The 19,519-nt window shown below is 39.5% G+C and overlaps 1 protein-coding gene across 1 annotated transcript in view; it reads right to left on the bottom strand.

The window, feature by feature from the left end:
• SCFD1 (sec1 family domain containing 1) overlaps positions 1–19,348 on the bottom strand; it is a 57,586-nt gene extending 38,238 nt beyond the window's left edge. Inside the window, exons 1-10 of the mRNA XM_068946384.1 lie at positions 19,245–19,348; positions 14,306–14,376; positions 13,353–13,441; positions 12,227–12,317; positions 11,251–11,373; positions 9,946–10,033; positions 5,594–5,683; positions 4,047–4,102; positions 3,001–3,086; positions 979–1,078 (exon numbers count right to left, since the gene is read on the bottom strand). Coding sequence (XP_068802485.1) covers positions 979–1,078; positions 3,001–3,086; positions 4,047–4,102; positions 5,594–5,683; positions 9,946–10,033; positions 11,251–11,373; positions 12,227–12,317; positions 13,353–13,441; positions 14,306–14,376; positions 19,245–19,275 — 825 coding nt within the window. The 5' untranslated portion in view covers positions 19,276–19,348. The remainder of the gene's footprint in view (positions 1–978; positions 1,079–3,000; positions 3,087–4,046; positions 4,103–5,593; positions 5,684–9,945; positions 10,034–11,250; positions 11,374–12,226; positions 12,318–13,352; positions 13,442–14,305; positions 14,377–19,244) is intronic.
• Positions 19,349–19,519: the final 171 nt, after the last annotated feature.

Below are 19,519 nucleotides of genomic sequence, written 5' to 3'. Positions count from 1 at the left end.
TTCAAAGAGGAAGGGACTTTTCATAAAGCACATAAGCAATGAGATACACAAAACAGAATTCTAGAGACCTAAAACATCCTATCTGTGCTAATAAAACTTCATTACAGCAATGCAAGTTTTTAGACACCATGATGTATTACTATTTAATTCACAATAAACTTTGAATGCAAACACCACATAACCTTATCAACATGTGTTTAACGTGTGTATATTTTACATGTTCCTCTAACAGCCTCAATCCTAAAGGCAAAACGTTTCTCAGAAAAGCTACATATTGAAATGATTTGCATGGTAACACTACAGTATAAAAAAAGTCCTCAAGATATTATTTTTACTCATATTATCTTTTATTATTTCATTCCATAATTATGTATGAAACTCATAAATCCCAAGTAAGCAGTATTTGCTTTTGTTCAGTACATTTCTACTACTGGTTTTATAAAATAAACTCCAGAAAATGAATGTGCTTTAAAGACACGCGAATTTCCAAAAAATTATCCAAAAAATCTATTATTATTATTACTAGATTCCTCACAGTAGGGTCATATAATACTTGGCATTTCTATACTAAACAGCTACACCACCCTGTGGAGAAAAACAGGAACAGGCACTTTCAGAAGTTCTAACTAATACCAAAAACAGCTTAAAACTTATTAAAAGTATTTCATTTTCAAAATTGAGTTGCTTCTGACGTAATTTAGGGCTTACGCTACGTAAAAGATCATGAACTACTGAAAAACACAGTAGGGTTGCTGAATTATCAATGTTTTGATAATATCAGGATTGCAACTTTTTAATTATTTTAGATGGTATTGTCAAATAAACCTTCTAGAGGAAATCTTCCAAGCTGTCTTTAACTAAACAACCTCCAAATAAAACAGACCAAACAGTGTTTGATTAAGAGAAAATATGGTATTAATGTTAATGACAAACTGAATGAAAAAATATTTTTGGTAATAAGATCAGGTTTATTCTTACCAGTACATCATGCACTAAAGCTTGGTATGTCCAAGTATGATGTAGAGGAGTTGCTAAATCTATGTTTCTGTCAACAAGGACTAATAGGGGCCTTTGGAAGCTGAAAAGATGACACTGCATTAGTACTTCTTTAAACATGTTTAGAACATTCCAGTAACATCCTGAGTGACATCAGCCACCTTCCACCTCAGATTTCAAGTTAAAAGCCAAACTGTCTCTACAGAGTTTCTCCAGCCTTCCCCGAAGCAACTGTGGCTGACCACTGCCAGAAATTTCATGAATCACTGTCCTAGCAATGGTAAAAAGATATTTCTGTTTGTACTAAGTGAAATTACCACTGCATAACAGTCAGACAAAAGTCAAAACACCAAGCAGTAACTAGCCGTTCAGGTATTAGTTAACAGCTTTCTGGTGTGGATACATATTTGAATTCTAATCAACAGTGTTCCGCTAAGAGCTGAAGTGGGTCACATTCAACCTTAATCCTCATTATGAACCTTAAATATAAAATCTCGCTCTCAAGTGTTTTTCATTTCATTTTTCCTGTTTGCTTATATAGGAAGTCTATAAAGAAAAGATTATGAACTTCTGAGATGCACTGTAATGACTTCATCAATACTCAATTTTATGGAAAAAAAATTTCAGATGAGCCTAAATATCTTGGGGTATGGTTACATAAACAATTTATAGTGAAGACAGAAACTATGAATTTACAGAACATTACTGTAACTATCCCATAACACACATTAACCCCACAGTAAATGTGAGAGCTAAATTACAGTGCATTTGAAGAGAATAAAAGCATGCTAATTCCACAAATTAGCAAAATTCTGGTTTTCCTTGCCATAAGTACTTTCATGGAGATGAAAACGCTCAGGAGCCTTATTCACCTGCCCGTATCATTCTGAAAAGCAAATTCAAGATCTGAAGCCACTTAAATGGTTAAAGGTTCCCATATTTTTCTTTTTTTGCATCTTGCTTTTCCGAGGGTAATGATGCTATATTGTAAGAAAAAATCAGCTACCCTTTTTAAGGAAAAACAGTGGTTACAATTCAGCTCCCGTGAAATGAGGGAACTGGGATTTCACAGCTACTCGCTCTCCTTCTACTTTCTTACAGCATTCAATCTCACTTTATTTTGCCACACTTTCATATGTTTTCCTGTCTTTTGTCAAAGTGCTCTCTTGATTTGAGAAAAAAATACCGTGTAAAGACTATTTTATACTCAGCTAGGAGATCATAACCATTTATTTCAGCTACAATCTTGCCAATAGTTCTCCTTACCTTTTCGTGTACAGTGTAAACTACCATAATACCCACCCCCGCCCAGGTAGCCTGTGGAGTCTTCCTTAAGATCAACTATCTGGGGGCAAAGGGATGCGGGGGAAGCTACTGAGAACACATATTAGATGAATGGAAGCATCTGCAATGTCTTTTCCTACCGCTCCTTCCCTGCAAACAATTCAGATGTTGGTGACTTAAAATTTCTTAATTGCCTGATGATCCAAGTGGCAGTCCTTGTATAGTCCTTGTGTCCTCTGCTTCTGGTAGAAGCAGAGATGAGCTAAGAGACACCTGTTCTTGATATAATTGCAATTGATAACAGTGCATACAAGTGAGAAGATGTGATTTTTTTTATTTTTTAATTGACTAAAGGATGTCAACAGATAAGTTCAGACACCCAGCTGCCTATTCTAGCCCTGTAAACCATGCATATTGGCAGGGACTTAGTTCTTGCTGAGTTTAGAGGTGAATGAGATTGCCTGCTTCTTTATAAATAATTTTTGACTCACAGCCTTAACACTGCATACTTCTTAGCTATGAAAGTTTTCAACCTGATTATACAAAGAGATAAGAAAACTTACTTAGAAGAACTTTGATTCTTTTAATACAAGCAAGCTACTCAGAATTTCAACCAAATCTTTGTAAATAGTTTTCAGTACAGTGATTTAATTCTAAAGAGATCTTTCAGACAACTGAAATATGAAAAATGTAAATACAAAGTTATTACTAACACCATACCTGAACTGGCCAGCTCCAAGTGTGTCACCTGTAAATAGACTGTTTCTGGCATCTCTTAGATTCTCTCTGAGCTTCTTATCTAATTTCTGAGGGGAAGAAAAACAAAGCAGCTTTTAACGATCACTGGTTTTCTAACGTTTTTATACGAACAATGTTTAAAGATTGACTGTGCTTTTTTTTTTTTTGCGGTGAATAAATCTGCAGGAAATTTAGGTCGACAGCATGCTGAACCCAGCCCGAGAAATCTCTTCCTCCTCCTTTCTCCCTCCAGCATTCTAGATCCAGGACTGTACAGTAGATACTTCCTTTATGTCCACTAACCACCCTCCCAGGCAATTAGCACCCTCTCTCTAAACACACGAACAAAAAACGCTAATACGAGGTACCAACAGGGAACCATAGCTCAAAAGACCTGCAGAAGCAGCAAATGGGCTGTCAGACACTGCCACAGTGAATGTTTCATAAGGATGAGACTACTGCTCATCCTTATGAACACACGCACACTGAATACTTAGTTTTAATCAGCACAAGGCATTTTTTAATCATCATTTAGTTTGGCAATTTCATCTCTACTTGATAATCAAGTTTACTTTGATATAGTAAAGAAAGTCTTATATCTATAGGGTTTCCCAATAAGATAGCTAAAAATTTCTTACCCAGACACACAGAAAACCCCAAGCCATACAGCTGCTTTTCAGACAGTGTGGGTATAGCTTAATGGTTCTAACTATAATGCCTCTCAGAAAATTTAGATCATTCCTACTCTAGAGTTTATTATTCAGATTTAAGTTTCTCATCAGCTGACTCATAATATTCCTAATCCATAATATCACAATATCATAATATTATGATACTACAGTTTCTACAGATGTGTTCCATGGAACCGAAATCAGAGAGGAGAACTGGTTTATCTCCTTTCCAGTTTATTTCCCTCATTAAAAAAAAGCGTATGATGCCACTGGATCTCTGTCTGGTACTGAAAAAAGTAAACATGCTGTTAGAAAATTTTTAAAACAATGATACTTGTTTAGAAAATAAGTTCTTACCACAGCCACCATTTCAGCTGCAGTTCCTCTTGAGCATCTGATTATAGGAATAGCTCCTAACAAAAGAGGAGGTCAATTTTTTTAAGTGGACAATACAAATTACATTAAACTTGTCTCTTGCAGTCATTATCTATGAAACCAAAAAAACTCTATTGAACTATACTGAAGTTTTACAAAAGTAAATGAGTATCTCATGCAGGCCTTTGTAAGAAGTATAGCGTAAGTAAAAAAGATAGCTAATATACTGTGGAGGGGAAGAATAAACCTCTCATAAGTAAAATAATCTCATATGGAAGTGTTAAAACTGAACATTTCAGAACCTTAGAAGTTACTTGAAAATAACAACAAATTGTAATATAGCAATAACAACCAAACAGCGTTATCAGTTACAACTCACTGCAGGGGAATGTTCTTTTCTAAAAGACATTTTCCATTGGATTGCAGGTTTCAGTATCTTTAGCTGTTTCTGGCTTATGACTATAAAAATATGAAAATTGAAATACCATAGAGTTTAACTGGCTCAGTAAAAGAGATTTAATTTGTATCAAGCTAACACTTCCAAGAACTCAACAGGTTCAAAGAAATCTCTCCTGAACAGATTTCCCCATAGAGATTCCAAAGTCTCCTTGAGAGAATTCATTTTCAAACAGTGAAAACTGTTATGGCGAGTCAGTGAGTTTAGCATTTGAATGCTTTTAATTTTAAAACCAAGAAAAACAAACTACATTAACTGCAACACTAGTTTTAAGATTTATATATTCATGTCACTGCTTCAAGTTAAAAGTGACACTGATACATTGACATAATGATAAACGCAAAAGATTTCGTCTTTTATATTACTTTAAAAATGTTTTTATTTGTAGTTTTAAAACTGCAGTATGTTACAAAACATTGTAATACCTAGCTGGCAGCAAAAAACACAAAAAAATACACTTTTTGGTGGGAATTTCGGCTTCTGCCCGTTTTCACTACTGTATTTAAACTATTAAGTGGTGATATATGAGTTTCACCACCTAATGGCAGTAGATATGAACAACTACTGAGTAGCGAAGGAGAACTTACGTAGATGACACCAGCATGAAAATGTATGAGCTAACCATCAAGAAAACTCACAATAAACCAAATAAATGTAAGATACCTTTATACTCCTTAGCTTATTTCAGTTACACTGTTGCACAGTTTGTTTTAGAGGATTTTGCTGCCTTTTTTTTTTTTTTTGGCGAGGCATAAATCCAAACTCAAAGCGCTGCTGATTTTCAGTGTAAACTAGCATTTTTGTAAAAACAATGAATTCAAAACCTCGCATTTCAGCAGTATTCTTCACCCATTGATCTTCAAGGCTAAGAGTCAACTCCTATGTAGGACGGACTTTATGTACAGCAATAATCTTGGCAACTCACACAGTGAACTATTTAAGACTTTTGCAACAAGTATACTTCCACCTTTCCTTGGTTACTTTAATCACTGAACTTCTAGGTATCTAACTAAAAATGCATCTCTTCTAGAAAGAAAACACATTGGAAATATGCTAGAATTTGAAGACTTACCAAGCGTAACAAAAAAACAGAAGAGACTATCAACAATAGTGTCCATTATTGTCTCCATTTCAGTGTCTGTTATATCTGGTCTGTTAATGGCTAAAACAATGAGGAAAAAGGTTAAGAATAGGGTTAAAGAAGCTCATAATGCCATGTTCATGCTGAGAAAGTGTTCCATCTCTTACCCAATGGCTGCAAATAGCCAAAGCTTCTGTTGACAAAGAGATCAAATGTGAAATGCCCCTTTTAGCACTTCCGTTACTTTCTTTTTTCAAGTCAGACATTTGGAGAACTTAACTACTACTCATTGTGTAAGGTTGCACAACCTTCCCCCCCCCCCCCCCCCGCTATCTCTCACAATGTCTAGTACAACTTTTTGATTGTATTATCCTCACTGTAAGTAAAAACCTCATAGAAAACCATGTGTTATGAAATATGAATAGCTGTCCACTTGGAAACCATTTTTCAGATGTGAAATCTTCAAGAATTAGACTTTTGTATTTTTAAGAGAATTACAGTATGCTGTTATCTTTATTTAAAGATTCTAAATACCACCTCCTGCAATGGAGCTCCCATTTAAATTTTCTTAAGAAAAATGAAATTACTGTCAGTTTCTAGTCTAGGGAAAATTCCCTAAAACACTTCATGCTACAGAGAGAAAGATTTCCCTCTGCTGTTTAGGTCAGTAAAAGAATTGCTTAGCAACACTTCTGGCAAATAAGTAATACTGACAAGAACATAATAGCTGACAGGAAACATCAAATCTCATCTTATCACGGGTATCAAGACCAGCACTACCTCAGGACTCATGCTATAAATCCCCCCTCCTTTATTTTATATTACTTTTAAAAAATCTGTGAAGTAGTTACCTGTCTTATCCCCTTACCTCAAATAGGAACTTCACTGCTCAGAGCATTAATAAGCTTTCCATCCCAAATTTATGCATGGCCAGCCATAATCATTCTCTAACTTTAAGGGTGATTTTTTTCTCCCTAGCTTTTGTCCTCTGAAAACTTTACAGAGATTAATCATATTAGCAGTTTTTATTAGTAGCTAGATGTAACAAGTCACACTTATTTGGCTACTAGGATGACAACAGAAATAGGAGTGCTGCCCTCAGCACCTTTTTCATTCTGTGTTCCTCTTTCTTAAATGTCAGTACCTAGAAACGCGGACTGTTCCCAATACCTGCATTTTCCTGTAACGTCCAAGCTTTGACATTAACTAGGGTTATCGCTTTCTGTAGTTATCTCCAACTACTGGTCTCCCAGTTTATTGGGGGAAAATAATCTTATTTTTATTCCTGCACTATTTTCAATTTTAAAATTCCATTCCCTTCCTGTTATGTTCAAAATCATAATTGATGCTGTTCCAATACTCCACATACTATCAGTGCCTTCTAATTTTGTCTAAGATGTATATTATATGAGCACATTCCTTTTTTTGTACTATAGCAATCAACAAAAATACTTAATATGACTGCTTAAGTAAGACCAACCTTTCAGAATCTCATAAATATTCTTTCAGCAAAACATTTTATCAAGTTTTCCCTATATTCATCTCTCTCCAGCCTAACAAGCTTATTGAGAATGAAGCTATTATAGAAAGTGGGGTTAGGTTTTCCTCCATTTTCTTGTTATTTTACCAAATCAATACAAACGTATAGAAACATTTGAATAACATCCTCCAAGAACATCCACGTTACACCAACATTAGCCACTCTTCCTTCTACACAGTCACTGAAAAACAGAACGAGAGGGAGGCTGAGGGATCATCTAGTCTGTCCTCCCACCCAAAGAAGAGCTAAACGTATGTTATTTCCGTGAGTAACCAATTCCTAAAGGGCTTCCAGTGATGGAAATGCCATAACCTTTATAGGTAATCTATTCGAATATTTCACTATCCTTAATGTGAGAAAATTCTCCTAATATCTGACCAGAAACTTTCTTGTTGTAATTTAAGCTCATTACTTCTACTCCATTACTACATGGACAGAGAGAATACACTATCTCTTTTCTTGCTCTGAAAGCCTTTTACATAATTGAAGAATGTTTTCATGCTTTTTTTCCTGACATTACTTCTCTGTAAATGCAGTCATACAGTCAGCAAAACAGGAAACTGAAAATTAGCCTTCTTTGCTGTATTAGTGCCTAGTTCACCTACTCAGTTGAATGTGCGGCCACATGATCGCGCTGCCACAAGAACAGCAACCCTCTTTCAGCAGCAGATTCCCAGTGGCTTATACAGATTATGAAACTCCACACAAACTGGCAGTTTCCTGTTAGGGCCACTCTCAAAAAGGAGAGGAGACAACTTCTGCTTCGGCCACGCGTTCCTGCTGCCCCCCTGTGTCAGATCTAGAGCTCGTGCACTGAGATCGGCTCAGTGCTATAATGGAATATGCAGTCACTTCTGTATGGTAGGTTAGATTTCTGTTTGATCCGTTTTTAGTAACAGCCCACGTTTAGATTGGCTTAAACAGAGTGTGAAACCTCATGGTGTCTGGCAAATTTCAGCAACTCAGGAAAGGAAAGCAAAACCATAACTCATGGCATCTGATGGCTAAAAATGGTGTTCAGTCATTTTAATTCAAATTCCTTGTTAGCTAGCAGGAATCCTATGAGACCTGCTCAACTCAAGTATCTTTACGTACGCACAAATGCGTCACAAAAAAATTATTACCACAGCTCTTGACAACAGATGTTCATAAATGGAATAAAACCCCAGTGCGAGACAGAGCTTAGTAGTAGGGAACCAGTTCTAAAGAAGGGTACTGACTTTGGAAATTGGGCAAGAGAGGGGAAAAGCCCCACCGCTAAGTGTTAGGCACAGAGACTTCTCCTCTCTCTGCCTGGTCGTTAAAGGAGAGTATTCGGTGCATCCAACTAAATCAGGAATTAACTGTGAGGGTATAGCTAGACACTGTGACTACGGTGAAGAAGTTAAGAACGCTGTTAACGGATGGTTGTCTTCCCTCTGAATTGCACACGTTTGCAACTTTGCTGCATTGGATTTGTAGATCACACAAATGCAGGGTGAGCTGGTATTTTCTACAGAATGAGCCAACTAAACACACACATTCTGCAGCTGCAAAATTACTAACTCTGATGTAAAAGGGAGGCAAAGGTGAGGGAAATGACAGCAGGGGCAGCAAGACAACTCACCCTGCAGTAGCCAGCCATTAGAGTAAGAGGGGCAGTGGATGCAGGGTGATAGCTTAGCACACTGAATGGGTCAGGGAAGCACAAAAATCAGACCAAAGGAGGGAGGAAAAACCACATGGCTGCTGATGACAACTACTACATGCGCTGACTCAAGCTGCAGAAGCACTGTAGCCCACAGGCTCCTGACCTAAGGCTGGCATAAGCAGCCACACAGTTTTCCTGTTAGGTTCCAAAACAGGGGTGACAAAAGCCTCAAGATAAGGGAAAAAAAAAAAAAAAGAAAAAGAAGTTGTTCCATGAGGCTGACTTCGCCTGCAGCTCTCAGATTTCATGGAGAAGCTGACAAACAGCTCCTTGGTTCAGGTGCTCGTAGAAGCCATTGGCATTTCTTACTTTCTATACTCTCCTTCCCCAGATTCTTCCCTGCACTACTCCACTCCCTGATCTTAACCATCTCTCCTTTGCCTATCACCACATGATTGGATCCCTCTTTTCATGTCTTGACTGGGAAAAGCAGGTGCTGACTGGTTACTGTCTAGTAGGTACATACAACTCTTTATCGACTCAAAGTCATTCTTCTGGCTTTACCTTCCTTACAGTCACTTGATCACAACAGATCATTCACACAGATCCTTGAGAAGTGCAGAAGAGATATGACTAAACAGTAGTGCCTACACACAGCAGCCACCCACACTGTTTCTCTATATGTGTAAATAAGGAGAAATATTTCCTAAATAATTCCATGCATAAAAAGCCCTACAATCCATATATAAATCTATGCTACAACTTCCCTTTACTAAATTTTATTATTTGAAAATTAAAACTAGAATTTTTAAATGTTCAACAATCTTAGAGAGAATCTATATCTTAATTCTTTTCCTAAGTGAAAATATGTATTTACATTTCACTATAGCAATAGTCACATGGTAAAGATGCTGTATTTATGACCTAAGAACTGCCTTCTTCATGATTTTAAGCTACGCATCTAACAGATTATCCTGATGTCCGAACAGGTCAAAGATGAAAAAATATATGTAGATGGAGAGATTTGTGCATGAAATCTACATTATAGCACAGTAAAGAGTCTGGAATTAGAAAGTCAAATAGAATCATTGTTAGATATTAACCACAACTTCAGAAGTAAACACCAACTTTAGATATGCCAGTATAACTTTTGTACAAATAAATTTTACTTACCACGATATGAAACAAGCTCTTTGTTTTGGTTACACAATACAAACATATCATCTTCCAAAGTAATAAAATTGAGATACTGATCAAATACCTAGAAATCAAGGAACAATGATCAGAACAGTCCAGAATAAAGTATGAAATATCTATTTGTGATTTACTGGTACTGCTGTCTGAACCTCAGTGTTACAGAACTACATGTAAAACATTGTACAAACTAAAAAAGCCTGCGTAAGCACTGAGTGATAATGCAGAGTATTAGAAGCACTCCTGAAGAGTGCTCAAAGAAAATAATTCAACTTCAGGGACTTCTATGGATAATTTTTTTGTAGTCAAGCATCACTGAAAAAATACATATGAAGGACAGTGTAATATTATAGGTTTATTTTTTACCAGTATGAAGGACTACAACAAACAGTGCTGAGCTCTCAGTCAGGAGAGATGAAAGAGAGGGTAACACCTATACAATAAGAAATTACATCTCATACAGTTCCAAATTTTCTGTAAAATACTTGTACATTCCGGAGAAAAAAATGAAACCTCTTTATAGCATAAACTATGAATGGGATAAATAGATGTAATAAAGTTAGTCAACAGCATTACACCAATTTACCTCTGCTGAGGATCTAAGGCTTAAACAACATTAGTAGTTTTTCATTTAAATTCACAACTGTTTCTTTCTCTCACTCCAATAGTATTCCCCAATAGGGATGAGAAAAAGCAAACGTATTTAAATACATATGAAAATAATTATTTAATGATATGTAGCCTTGGTAAAGGTGTTAAACAAAAATGAGAGATTATATGCCAGACACTGATCTTTAAATCATAAAGGTCTAGGAGTGTAAAGTATCACAGTGTATATGTATGGAACATCCACCTCTACTGTACTTTGCCTCTTTAAAATGACAACTGCATTCATACATTGTCCTTGTATTTATGAGCTAAAAACTCCACACCATTAAATATGACTGGATGCAGTCACTGAGTCGGTGAGATCGGGAATGCTCGGGAAATACCACTGTATTTCCTCCCTTATCATTCACCACAAAGGTCTTGCAGCATTTGGACTTTTGACTAAGATGAAGTGTAGTACTAAGCAGCATTAGTGACATGACTGTAGATTCCCTTATTTTCCCCAATAAATCCATGCCTGTCACTGAATCAAGCTATATAAAAGAAAAAAAAAATCATTTATTTTGTTTGTGATTCAGTCAGAAAAGCTGTGTGGCACAGAAGTGGCCAAACAAGACTAAAAGAATATCTGTAATGGCAGGATCTTTAATATTAGAGACCGTGCAATTTTCTTACCTTAGCCACTTGTGCTACTGCATTAGCACCTATGGCAGCGTTTGCAATATCTTCCAGTTTACTTCTTGAAATGGCAGAAATAAAGTTTAAATAATATGATTCATACAGCTGATTTCGAAGATCCTAAAAGCAAGGAAAATCACAACCTTTTTCCTGAATAAGTACTAATATATTTTTGAATAATTAAAAAACAGAAATACTTTAAAAAGGTGATGGTCCAGTATCATCACCAAATTAAATTTTCTGAAGTGCTTAGATGCCTAGTTCATACACCGTTGTATGTAGTGTTTTGACTGTAATTACTAAACAAAACATACCTCACATAGAACTACAAAAGCCAGGAAATTAAATTTAATCTACCAAGCAACAACTACTATTCCACGCATTACCACTGACAACAATTATCCTTGGCTATTTTTTCTTCCTTTGGTAAAGATATCAACTTTCCATCAACTCCTCCCACAGAATCAGAATTGCTGAGGTTGGAAAGGACCTAGTCCTATCCCCCTGCTCAAAGCAGGGTCAACTCTATCAGGTTGCTGAGGGCTGCGTCCAGCCAGGTTTTGAACATCTCCAAGGAGAGAAAGTCCACAACCTCTTGGGGCAACCTGTTGCAGTGTTTGACCATCCTCACATTAAAAAAGGTTTTTTTGTTTTTCTGTTTAACTGAAATTTCCTGTATTTCAGTTTGTGCCCTCTTGTCCCCTCATTCCCAAAACTCACTCTCCAAAACTCCATAGATACATTTACTCTTCTACTCTCTGGGAATCAGACGTTTTCCACGTAAAAATGTTGGGAAATGTTTTTGTATGACACAGATTTGCTAATAAACAATAGAACACAAGCAAAGGTATGTTCAGACACGCACGGAAACTGGATACAGAACAGTCACGTTCCCTTCAGGGCAAGATTACTTCACACGCTCTCTCTCTCTCTGCTGTGTCTACTCATTTCAGATATCGAGCATGCAAGCTACCTGGCAGATTCTGTCAATATTTTCTTCTGTTGGCATTACAAAGTAAACAGCTGGAACATCTGGAATAGCATCCCGATCTGAATGTAAGAGCCTGAAAGGAAGAAAATAAATCTCTAATGTGTCCCTCTTTAGAGCTGTGTAAAATTGTAACGCTAAAGAGATCACTTATCTATATAGAAACAATCTAATTCCCTAGAATTTCTCCTTACATTTTATTTAATTAGATTTTAGTGAGAGCACAACATGAAAAAAATGCAAAATCGCATTTAATTTTTTTTGGTAGCTGCGTATGTCAATGGAGAGCTCCAAAATTGATTAGAAAGTTGAGAAAAAGCTTCAAAAATCTTCAAGACTGATTATTCCATCCAAAGAGAGCTAAAACATTGCTTACAAAAAGTTCATATACGAACTGCTATTTGTTGGCCAATTTAAAGCATGACAACAAAAAAACAGTTTATCTTATATTATTAAACTTGCTTTTCCTGCTCTTCTAAAGACAGATAGGCAAGGTGCTAACATGTTCCTATCGCATTTCTGCAGATGTGTCAATATATTAAATTGAGTTTCAATTTCCAGCCTTCACTCAGCAAAAGTTTAAATTTTTGAGGAACCTAAAGGTATGTTCGAAGTGCCTCCATGGCTATTACCACAGCTACAGAATGACAGTGAACTAAATAAACACAATTTAAAGAAAGAGAAATCAGAAATCTCTTAAAATAATACTTAAACATTTCATATCTTTGACAAGATAGATTTAAAGTCTGTGTGTAAAAATGTATGCAAAGAGCATACAACAGTCCCATCAAACCACTTGTGCCAAAAAAATCTTAACATATAATGAATATAGAGGGATTTGTACAAACAGATGCCCAAAAAACCCTACAGGATAATTTTTAATGTTTGGACAGGGGCCTCCTGTACTGAGTAGAAAATCCTACCAAAGACTATGATATCACCAGTCCTTGATTCTTAATAATATCATTTGATTTTAGGAAAAAGTAAGGGTATAATCTTTATTTTAATAGTTGTCCATTAAATGATTTTTGGATGTATTGTTCATGACTTGTTGGGAATATGAGATAAACTTCTTTTATAAAGTCTTTTTTTTTTTTTTTTAAGTACTTACAGATGCAAAGTGATTCCCATATCTCTCAACTCTTTCACTGACAGCAAAGGTGAGATTATATCTTGGCCAAATCTGTCATAAATGAGAACCTGTAAAACAGACATGGCTATACAGATACACTCCTTCTTACAAAGCAGTAAACAGAGCGGATGAAGAAGCTCAGGTTTAAGGAACTCCTGCCACAACTTTGAAGATGCTAAACATTTTCCAATTTATAATAAATCATTAATTTATCACGGACTTCCTCTCCATTTGTGCTTACTAAGACAAAAAGAAAAAAAAAGAAAAGAAATTCAAAGATAAGTGGAAAAAAATTCATCTCTTCCTTCCGAAAAATGTCAGTCAAATAGGAATCAGTGGCTGTCGGCAATTTGTTACTCTAAGTGCAGAATTTCTCTGACTACATTTCGAGGAAACAGAGGCAGAAGCAGAGGAAAATACAGGAATTAGTAATAAAAGACAACATAATAGATGAAGACATAGAATATTTGCTTTCTGGTAGCAAAAATTTCTTCAGAATCACATGCTATTTATTTCTTTAAAGCTAATGAAGGCAGCTTGAGCTCAGCTTATCCTAAATTTAAAGTTTTCAATAATTTTCCCTTTCTACAGGTTTCTTCTTGACTTTTGTGAGTACACCTGTAAGGTCTCATCTAAATTTATGCCAACAAGTTATCAATGAGACCTAAACACTTTTCAAAATGTTCTCCCTATTTGCTTATTAAAATATTTGCCTAAAGAATCAGTTAGTCTTTGGCTCTTTAAGTAACCAATTTTTCAAATATGTATCATCTTCAGAAATTCTAATATGCAATTTCTATATATTCATAATAGGAAAAAAATATTCTGTACAAGTTAAGAATATTAACCTAAATTTGATTTAGTTAAATCTGAAAATCTAAACTTTCTAGAGCACTGCAAAAATCTGCTGTTGCAGTTCAAGTAGTACTTACCTTCCATACTGGTTCTCCTGTGCTGTTTTTAACAGGAGGAACATTGAAGTTCAACATACGTTTCAAAGCCACTGGAAAGTAAGTAGAATAATGCTTTACTCTCTTTACACTTACACCACTTTGCACAACAACAGAAAATAAACACCTTAACAGGCATTAATGATAATAGTTCGTTTGGGAGGGAAAAACCCACAAAATATAAATACAAGCTACATTGTCTATTATTTTTTGGCAACTTTTGACTGACAAGTGACGCGTATCAGCTAGAATTCATGGGCTTGGGGAAACACTGCAAAAGGGAAAAAAAAGCAGGTCCCAACACATTAAGAAAGAATCTATTTTCTTTATTATATGGGCTGTACTCTGTCACAGTTTGCCTTGAAAAATAATTTCAGTATCTTTCCAAAGGGTGCACTCTGTACATTAAGAACTAGTTTGCTCCACCTTTCCCACCAAACTGGAACAACGCTATACCCACAAAGCCAAAAATACCTGTCTGCCTGACAACAATTTTGATGCACACACTGAAACATTTTGAGAACCTTTAGAAAACATCAGAAGAAATAGCTGCTCTGAGGGATATAAAAATTCCTCTAAGTCGCAGTAGGAAAACTCTTAGAAACACTAATTTGTTTTCATTTAACATTCCCATTCAACACAGGAAACGTGGCAGATTCCTTAAACTACCTCTAACTTACAAATCATCTAAATAAGGAGCCCTTCCTCATTTACCTGATTAGACAATACACAATGTTCTATTATCTCATCTTTGACTAGAAGCAAAAAAATATTTGTATCAGTACAAGTTTGTGGCTATTCTCTCCAAATTCATGAATAAAATCATCACAAACCTCACAAAGAGGAAAAATGTTCAGAAATCACAGCAATGTACACCAATTTGCTCATAAAGAGGTAACAGTAAAAATGGTTCTAACTCTTACACCAAATGAAGCTACTGAGGGTACTCAATGCAGCTCCCATGGAGTTCACAGGATCACAGGACAGCTCAGCCTGGAAGGGGCTCAGGAGGTCTCCAGTCCAGTCTCTTGCCCAAAGCTGGGCCAGCGGTAATGTCAGACCAGGCTGCTCAAGGCTTTTTCCAGGTGAGTCTTTAACGCCCCCAAGGATGGAGATGGCACAACTGCCCTGCTCAATCTGTCCCAGTGCCTTGACTGTCCATGCAGTGAAAAAGCATTTCCAGCTCGAACATCTCTTGTTTCAATTCACACTCAATGTCTCTCATCCTCCCACCATGCACCACTGGGACACGCCAGGTGCCTCCTCCTTGATGGCTCCATGGTAATGGAGCGCTGCTACCTTGGTAGCTTATGGGTCCCACCTAAGCTAGCCTCTTCTCCAGGCTGAATAAGCGCTGGTCCATCAGCCTCTCTTCACAGGGCAACTGTTCCAGTCCCCAACCATCTTGACAGCCCACTGCTGAACAGACTTCAGTTCATCAATGTCTTTTCAGCCCCTTGAGGGGCAACATTCTATATATGGTCTCATAAGTACAGAATAGCAGGGGACAACCCCTTCCCTCAGTCTGCTGGCTATGTTCCTGCAAATACGCCCCAGGATGCTGTTGTGTGGCGGTACGCTACCGACTATAATAGTTCACTGTCCACCGCAACCCCCAGTGCCTTTCCAGCAGAGCTGCCCCACTGCTTGGCAGTCCCCAGCCCGTGCTGTTGCAAGCGGCTCTTCCTTCCCAGGTGCAGGACTTTGCATTTGTCCTTGTTGAACTTCATAAGGTTCCTGCTGGCCCATTCCTCCATCCCATCTAGGTCCCTCTGGATGGCAGCCCTGCCTTCGAGAGTGTCAACTGTTCCCTCCAGTTTAGTGTCATCTGCACACTTGACGAGAGCGTACTCTGACATTTCCTCCAGGTTATTGATAGAGATTTTAAACAGGACAGTCTGCAGGATGGGCACCATGTGGTGCTACAGCTGCTACCAGCCTCCACATACAGTATGACTGATTAACCACTGCTGCCTGAGTCTGACCATCCAACCATTTTTTTTCTCATCCAACTGTCCATCCACCCAGACCATAACATCGTAAATTGGATGCAAGAACACAATGTCAAAAGCCTTGCTGAAGTCAAGGTAAATGACAGCCTCTGCTCTCCCTTTGCTCACAAATCCTGTCATTTTATCACAGGATGCAATCAGGTTGGTCAAGCATGATTTACTGTAGGCAAATTCATGCTCACCTTCTTAGGTGATGAGAAATATTTTCCAAAAGGACTTGCTCCATGATTTTCACAGGGGTCAAAGTGAGGCTAATCATTCTGTAGTTCCCTGGATTGTCCTTTTGCCCCTCTCTGAAGGGACAAAATTTGATTTGCTTCTCTCTAGTCATCAGGGACCAACCCTAGTCGCCATGACTCAAAGATGATGGAGGTGGCCTTGCAAGGACATCAGCTAGCTCTCTCAACATCACTGGATGCAGCCTATTGGCTCTAATGGACTCATACGGGTCAAGCTCTCCCAAGTAATACCTGCCTCAACCCTCGTTCACTGCTCGTAGTTCTTTCTGAACCCCTTCCGTAAGCACAAAGGCCTGTGAAACCCTGCTGGTGAAGACTAAGGCAAAGAAGGTATTTGGTATCTCAGTCTTATCTCTGTCCCCTGGCACTAATCACCCACCCCAGTCAGCGATGGTCTCACATTTTACCTTCCACTACTAATGCAGCAGCAGCAGTTCTTCTCATTGCTCTTAATAACCCTTGCAAATCTCAACTCCAGTTGAACTTTGGCTTTCCTAACCCCATATGCACGTGCCCAGGCCTAAAGCCCTCCCTTACAGACCGTCCCTGCTTCCACTTCCTGTATACTGCATTTTCACATTACATCACCAGCAATGAAACTGCTGGCATGTTTACCCTTTACTGTGGCAGGAGGCAAGCTGGTACTGAATACTGGATCTCGCTCCTGGACCCAGCCTTCTGCTTTCCCCCTTTTTTTTTTTTTTTTTAAATCATGGACCTCTGAAAGCTGTCTACAAACAGTACCTTGAAGCTTCCCTCCCTCCCTGCCAGCAACATCTTCTGTACCTCACAGCCATGTGAGCAATTTTGTATAAAGCTGAAGGGTTATGCGGGTTTGGTACAACTGGATTTGAAGCAGCTTCTCTGTAGAACTTACTACTTAAAGTAAAATTCAGCATCAGTTCTCTACAAAAGAAGATAGTAATCAGGCTATCGAACATGCTGTGACAATCATGACAAATGTTATCCTTTCACCCTTTATCTGGGTTTCTTTTTTATATTCACACCATCATTTAATTTATGTTTAGGCTGAGCGCTCCCTGGAGGGCAGACCAGGCTTTTACTTTGCCTGCACAACGACCTACTCTGACTGGTCATGGACCAGGACCAAGGTCACAACAGATAGTGCACATGTATGGTTATACAAATACTAAACGATAATATATCATCTCAATTTTCTGTCTGAGCATCTTTTAGTTGCTCAATCCACACCCTTGCAAATTATGTCTCCAATAGGCAAATTATCTCCCCAAGAGAAGACAACGTGGACTCAATGGTGAAAGATGACCAAAATATTCAAGTGGCAAGGAGAAGCATGAAAGAAAAGAACAAAGTTGTACGAAATAAAGACTCAAGGACAATGTGCTTAATCAGAAAGGTAAGAGAGTAAACAAAAGTAAAGGATAATAAAGGAACATCAAATAGTACTATTAGTGGTAGGAAATCAAAGGAATGAGATTATGATAAGTAGGCTTATGATACAGAAAGGCTGACCATACTAGTAAATATTTAAGGTCAATACAGAGACTCAGATTGAGATTCTCAGGCGAATGATTTTAGAAATTCCATGTTAAATAAATGCACCCAGAATCCTCAAGGCCACCAGAAAGATACTGCAGTTGTAAGCTATAGTCTTGTCACCTTTTCCTTGACAACTTCTGCAAACAAGGGAACTAAACAGGACTATGGAGTGACATGCTCTCCATTTCAGGAACGTGGTCAAAGGGAGGGCTCAAGGCTCCACAAAGCAGCATCATTCCTCCAGTTCTCTGAGATCTACCCTGGTCATAACCAAGTTAAAATACATTACTTAAGTTTTAATCCCTCAACAATTGCAATCAGAATAGGTTGCTGTTTGCTACAAGCACAGAAGAAGGGAAGTGCATGCAAGACGGAGGAGAAAGTCAATTTTGAACTCAGAGTAACGTGTAAGGATGAGCAGAATTACTATCCCTTTTACCCACAGATGACCTTCTGCATAATTAACTGTCATGGTTAATTTGCCATTTTCAGTTTCTCTCTGCGTTATCTTAGCATGAGCATCACAGCACCTTCAAACGCCGTTTCCCATTGATTCTTGCCGCACACAGCAAGAAAGCTGAAGCGAGAAGGGGGGCACAAGCCCCTCCCCAGCGCCACGGCAGCAGGGCACGGCCCATTTCCAGGCGCCGTGCGAGCCCCCTCGGGGGGCGGCTTCCACCCCGCGGTGGCACCGTCCCTCGGCGGCCCGGCCCACCCGCGGCGCGCGCGCGCGCGGCCGTTGGACACCGCGGGGGCAGCGCCCGGCCCGGCCCGGCCCGGCCCGCGGGAGCCCGGGGGAGCCCCGGGGAGCTGCCCCGCGGAGCGCCGCTGCAGACGGAGCTGAGCAGCGCGCCTGCGGCTCCGCCCCGGCGGCCGTCGAGGGGCGAGGAGGCAACGACCCGCCATCTCCTTCCCCAAAGGCTCAGAGCAGCAGAGCGGGAAGAACCCCCCGGCGGAGACGCCCACACCCCGCCCCGGGGCCGGCGCCCCGGCTGGGGGAGGGGGGCGGAAGAAATTGGGGAGAGAGAGGAAGGGACGGAGGAAGGCGGCCAGGGCCGCGGCGGGGGGCAGGCCGCGCTCGCTCCCCCGCCAAGCCCCGAGAAGGGCAGCTGCGGCGCCGCGCCGGCCGGACCGCGGGAAGCCGCTTACCTGTCTGCTTCTCGCGAATGCCGGCCGCCATCTTCCCCCGCCGCCTGCCCGGCCGCGGCGCCGCGCCCCGCCCACCGCCGCGTACGCAGCAGCCGGGCGACGTGGCGGCCCGGCGCGCGGCAGGGGGCGGGGCGGGGCCGGGCTTGCCCTCCCCGCCCCCTCCCTTACCTGGGCGCCGCCAGGTGCGCGGCCCGCGCCGCCCGCTCGGGCTCGGCCGGGGCCTTTCCGAGCCGCCCCGGGCCGGAGCACAACCGGGGGGCGGCGGGCCGGGGCTC

This window comes from Struthio camelus, chromosome 5 (assembly GCF_040807025.1).
Source record: "Struthio camelus isolate bStrCam1 chromosome 5, bStrCam1.hap1, whole genome shotgun sequence".
In the NCBI taxonomy this organism is placed as follows: Eukaryota; Metazoa; Chordata; class Aves; order Struthioniformes; family Struthionidae; genus Struthio; species Struthio camelus.
The sequence above is the reverse complement of the archived record's forward strand: the minus strand, read 5'-3'. Positions and strand labels throughout refer to the sequence as shown.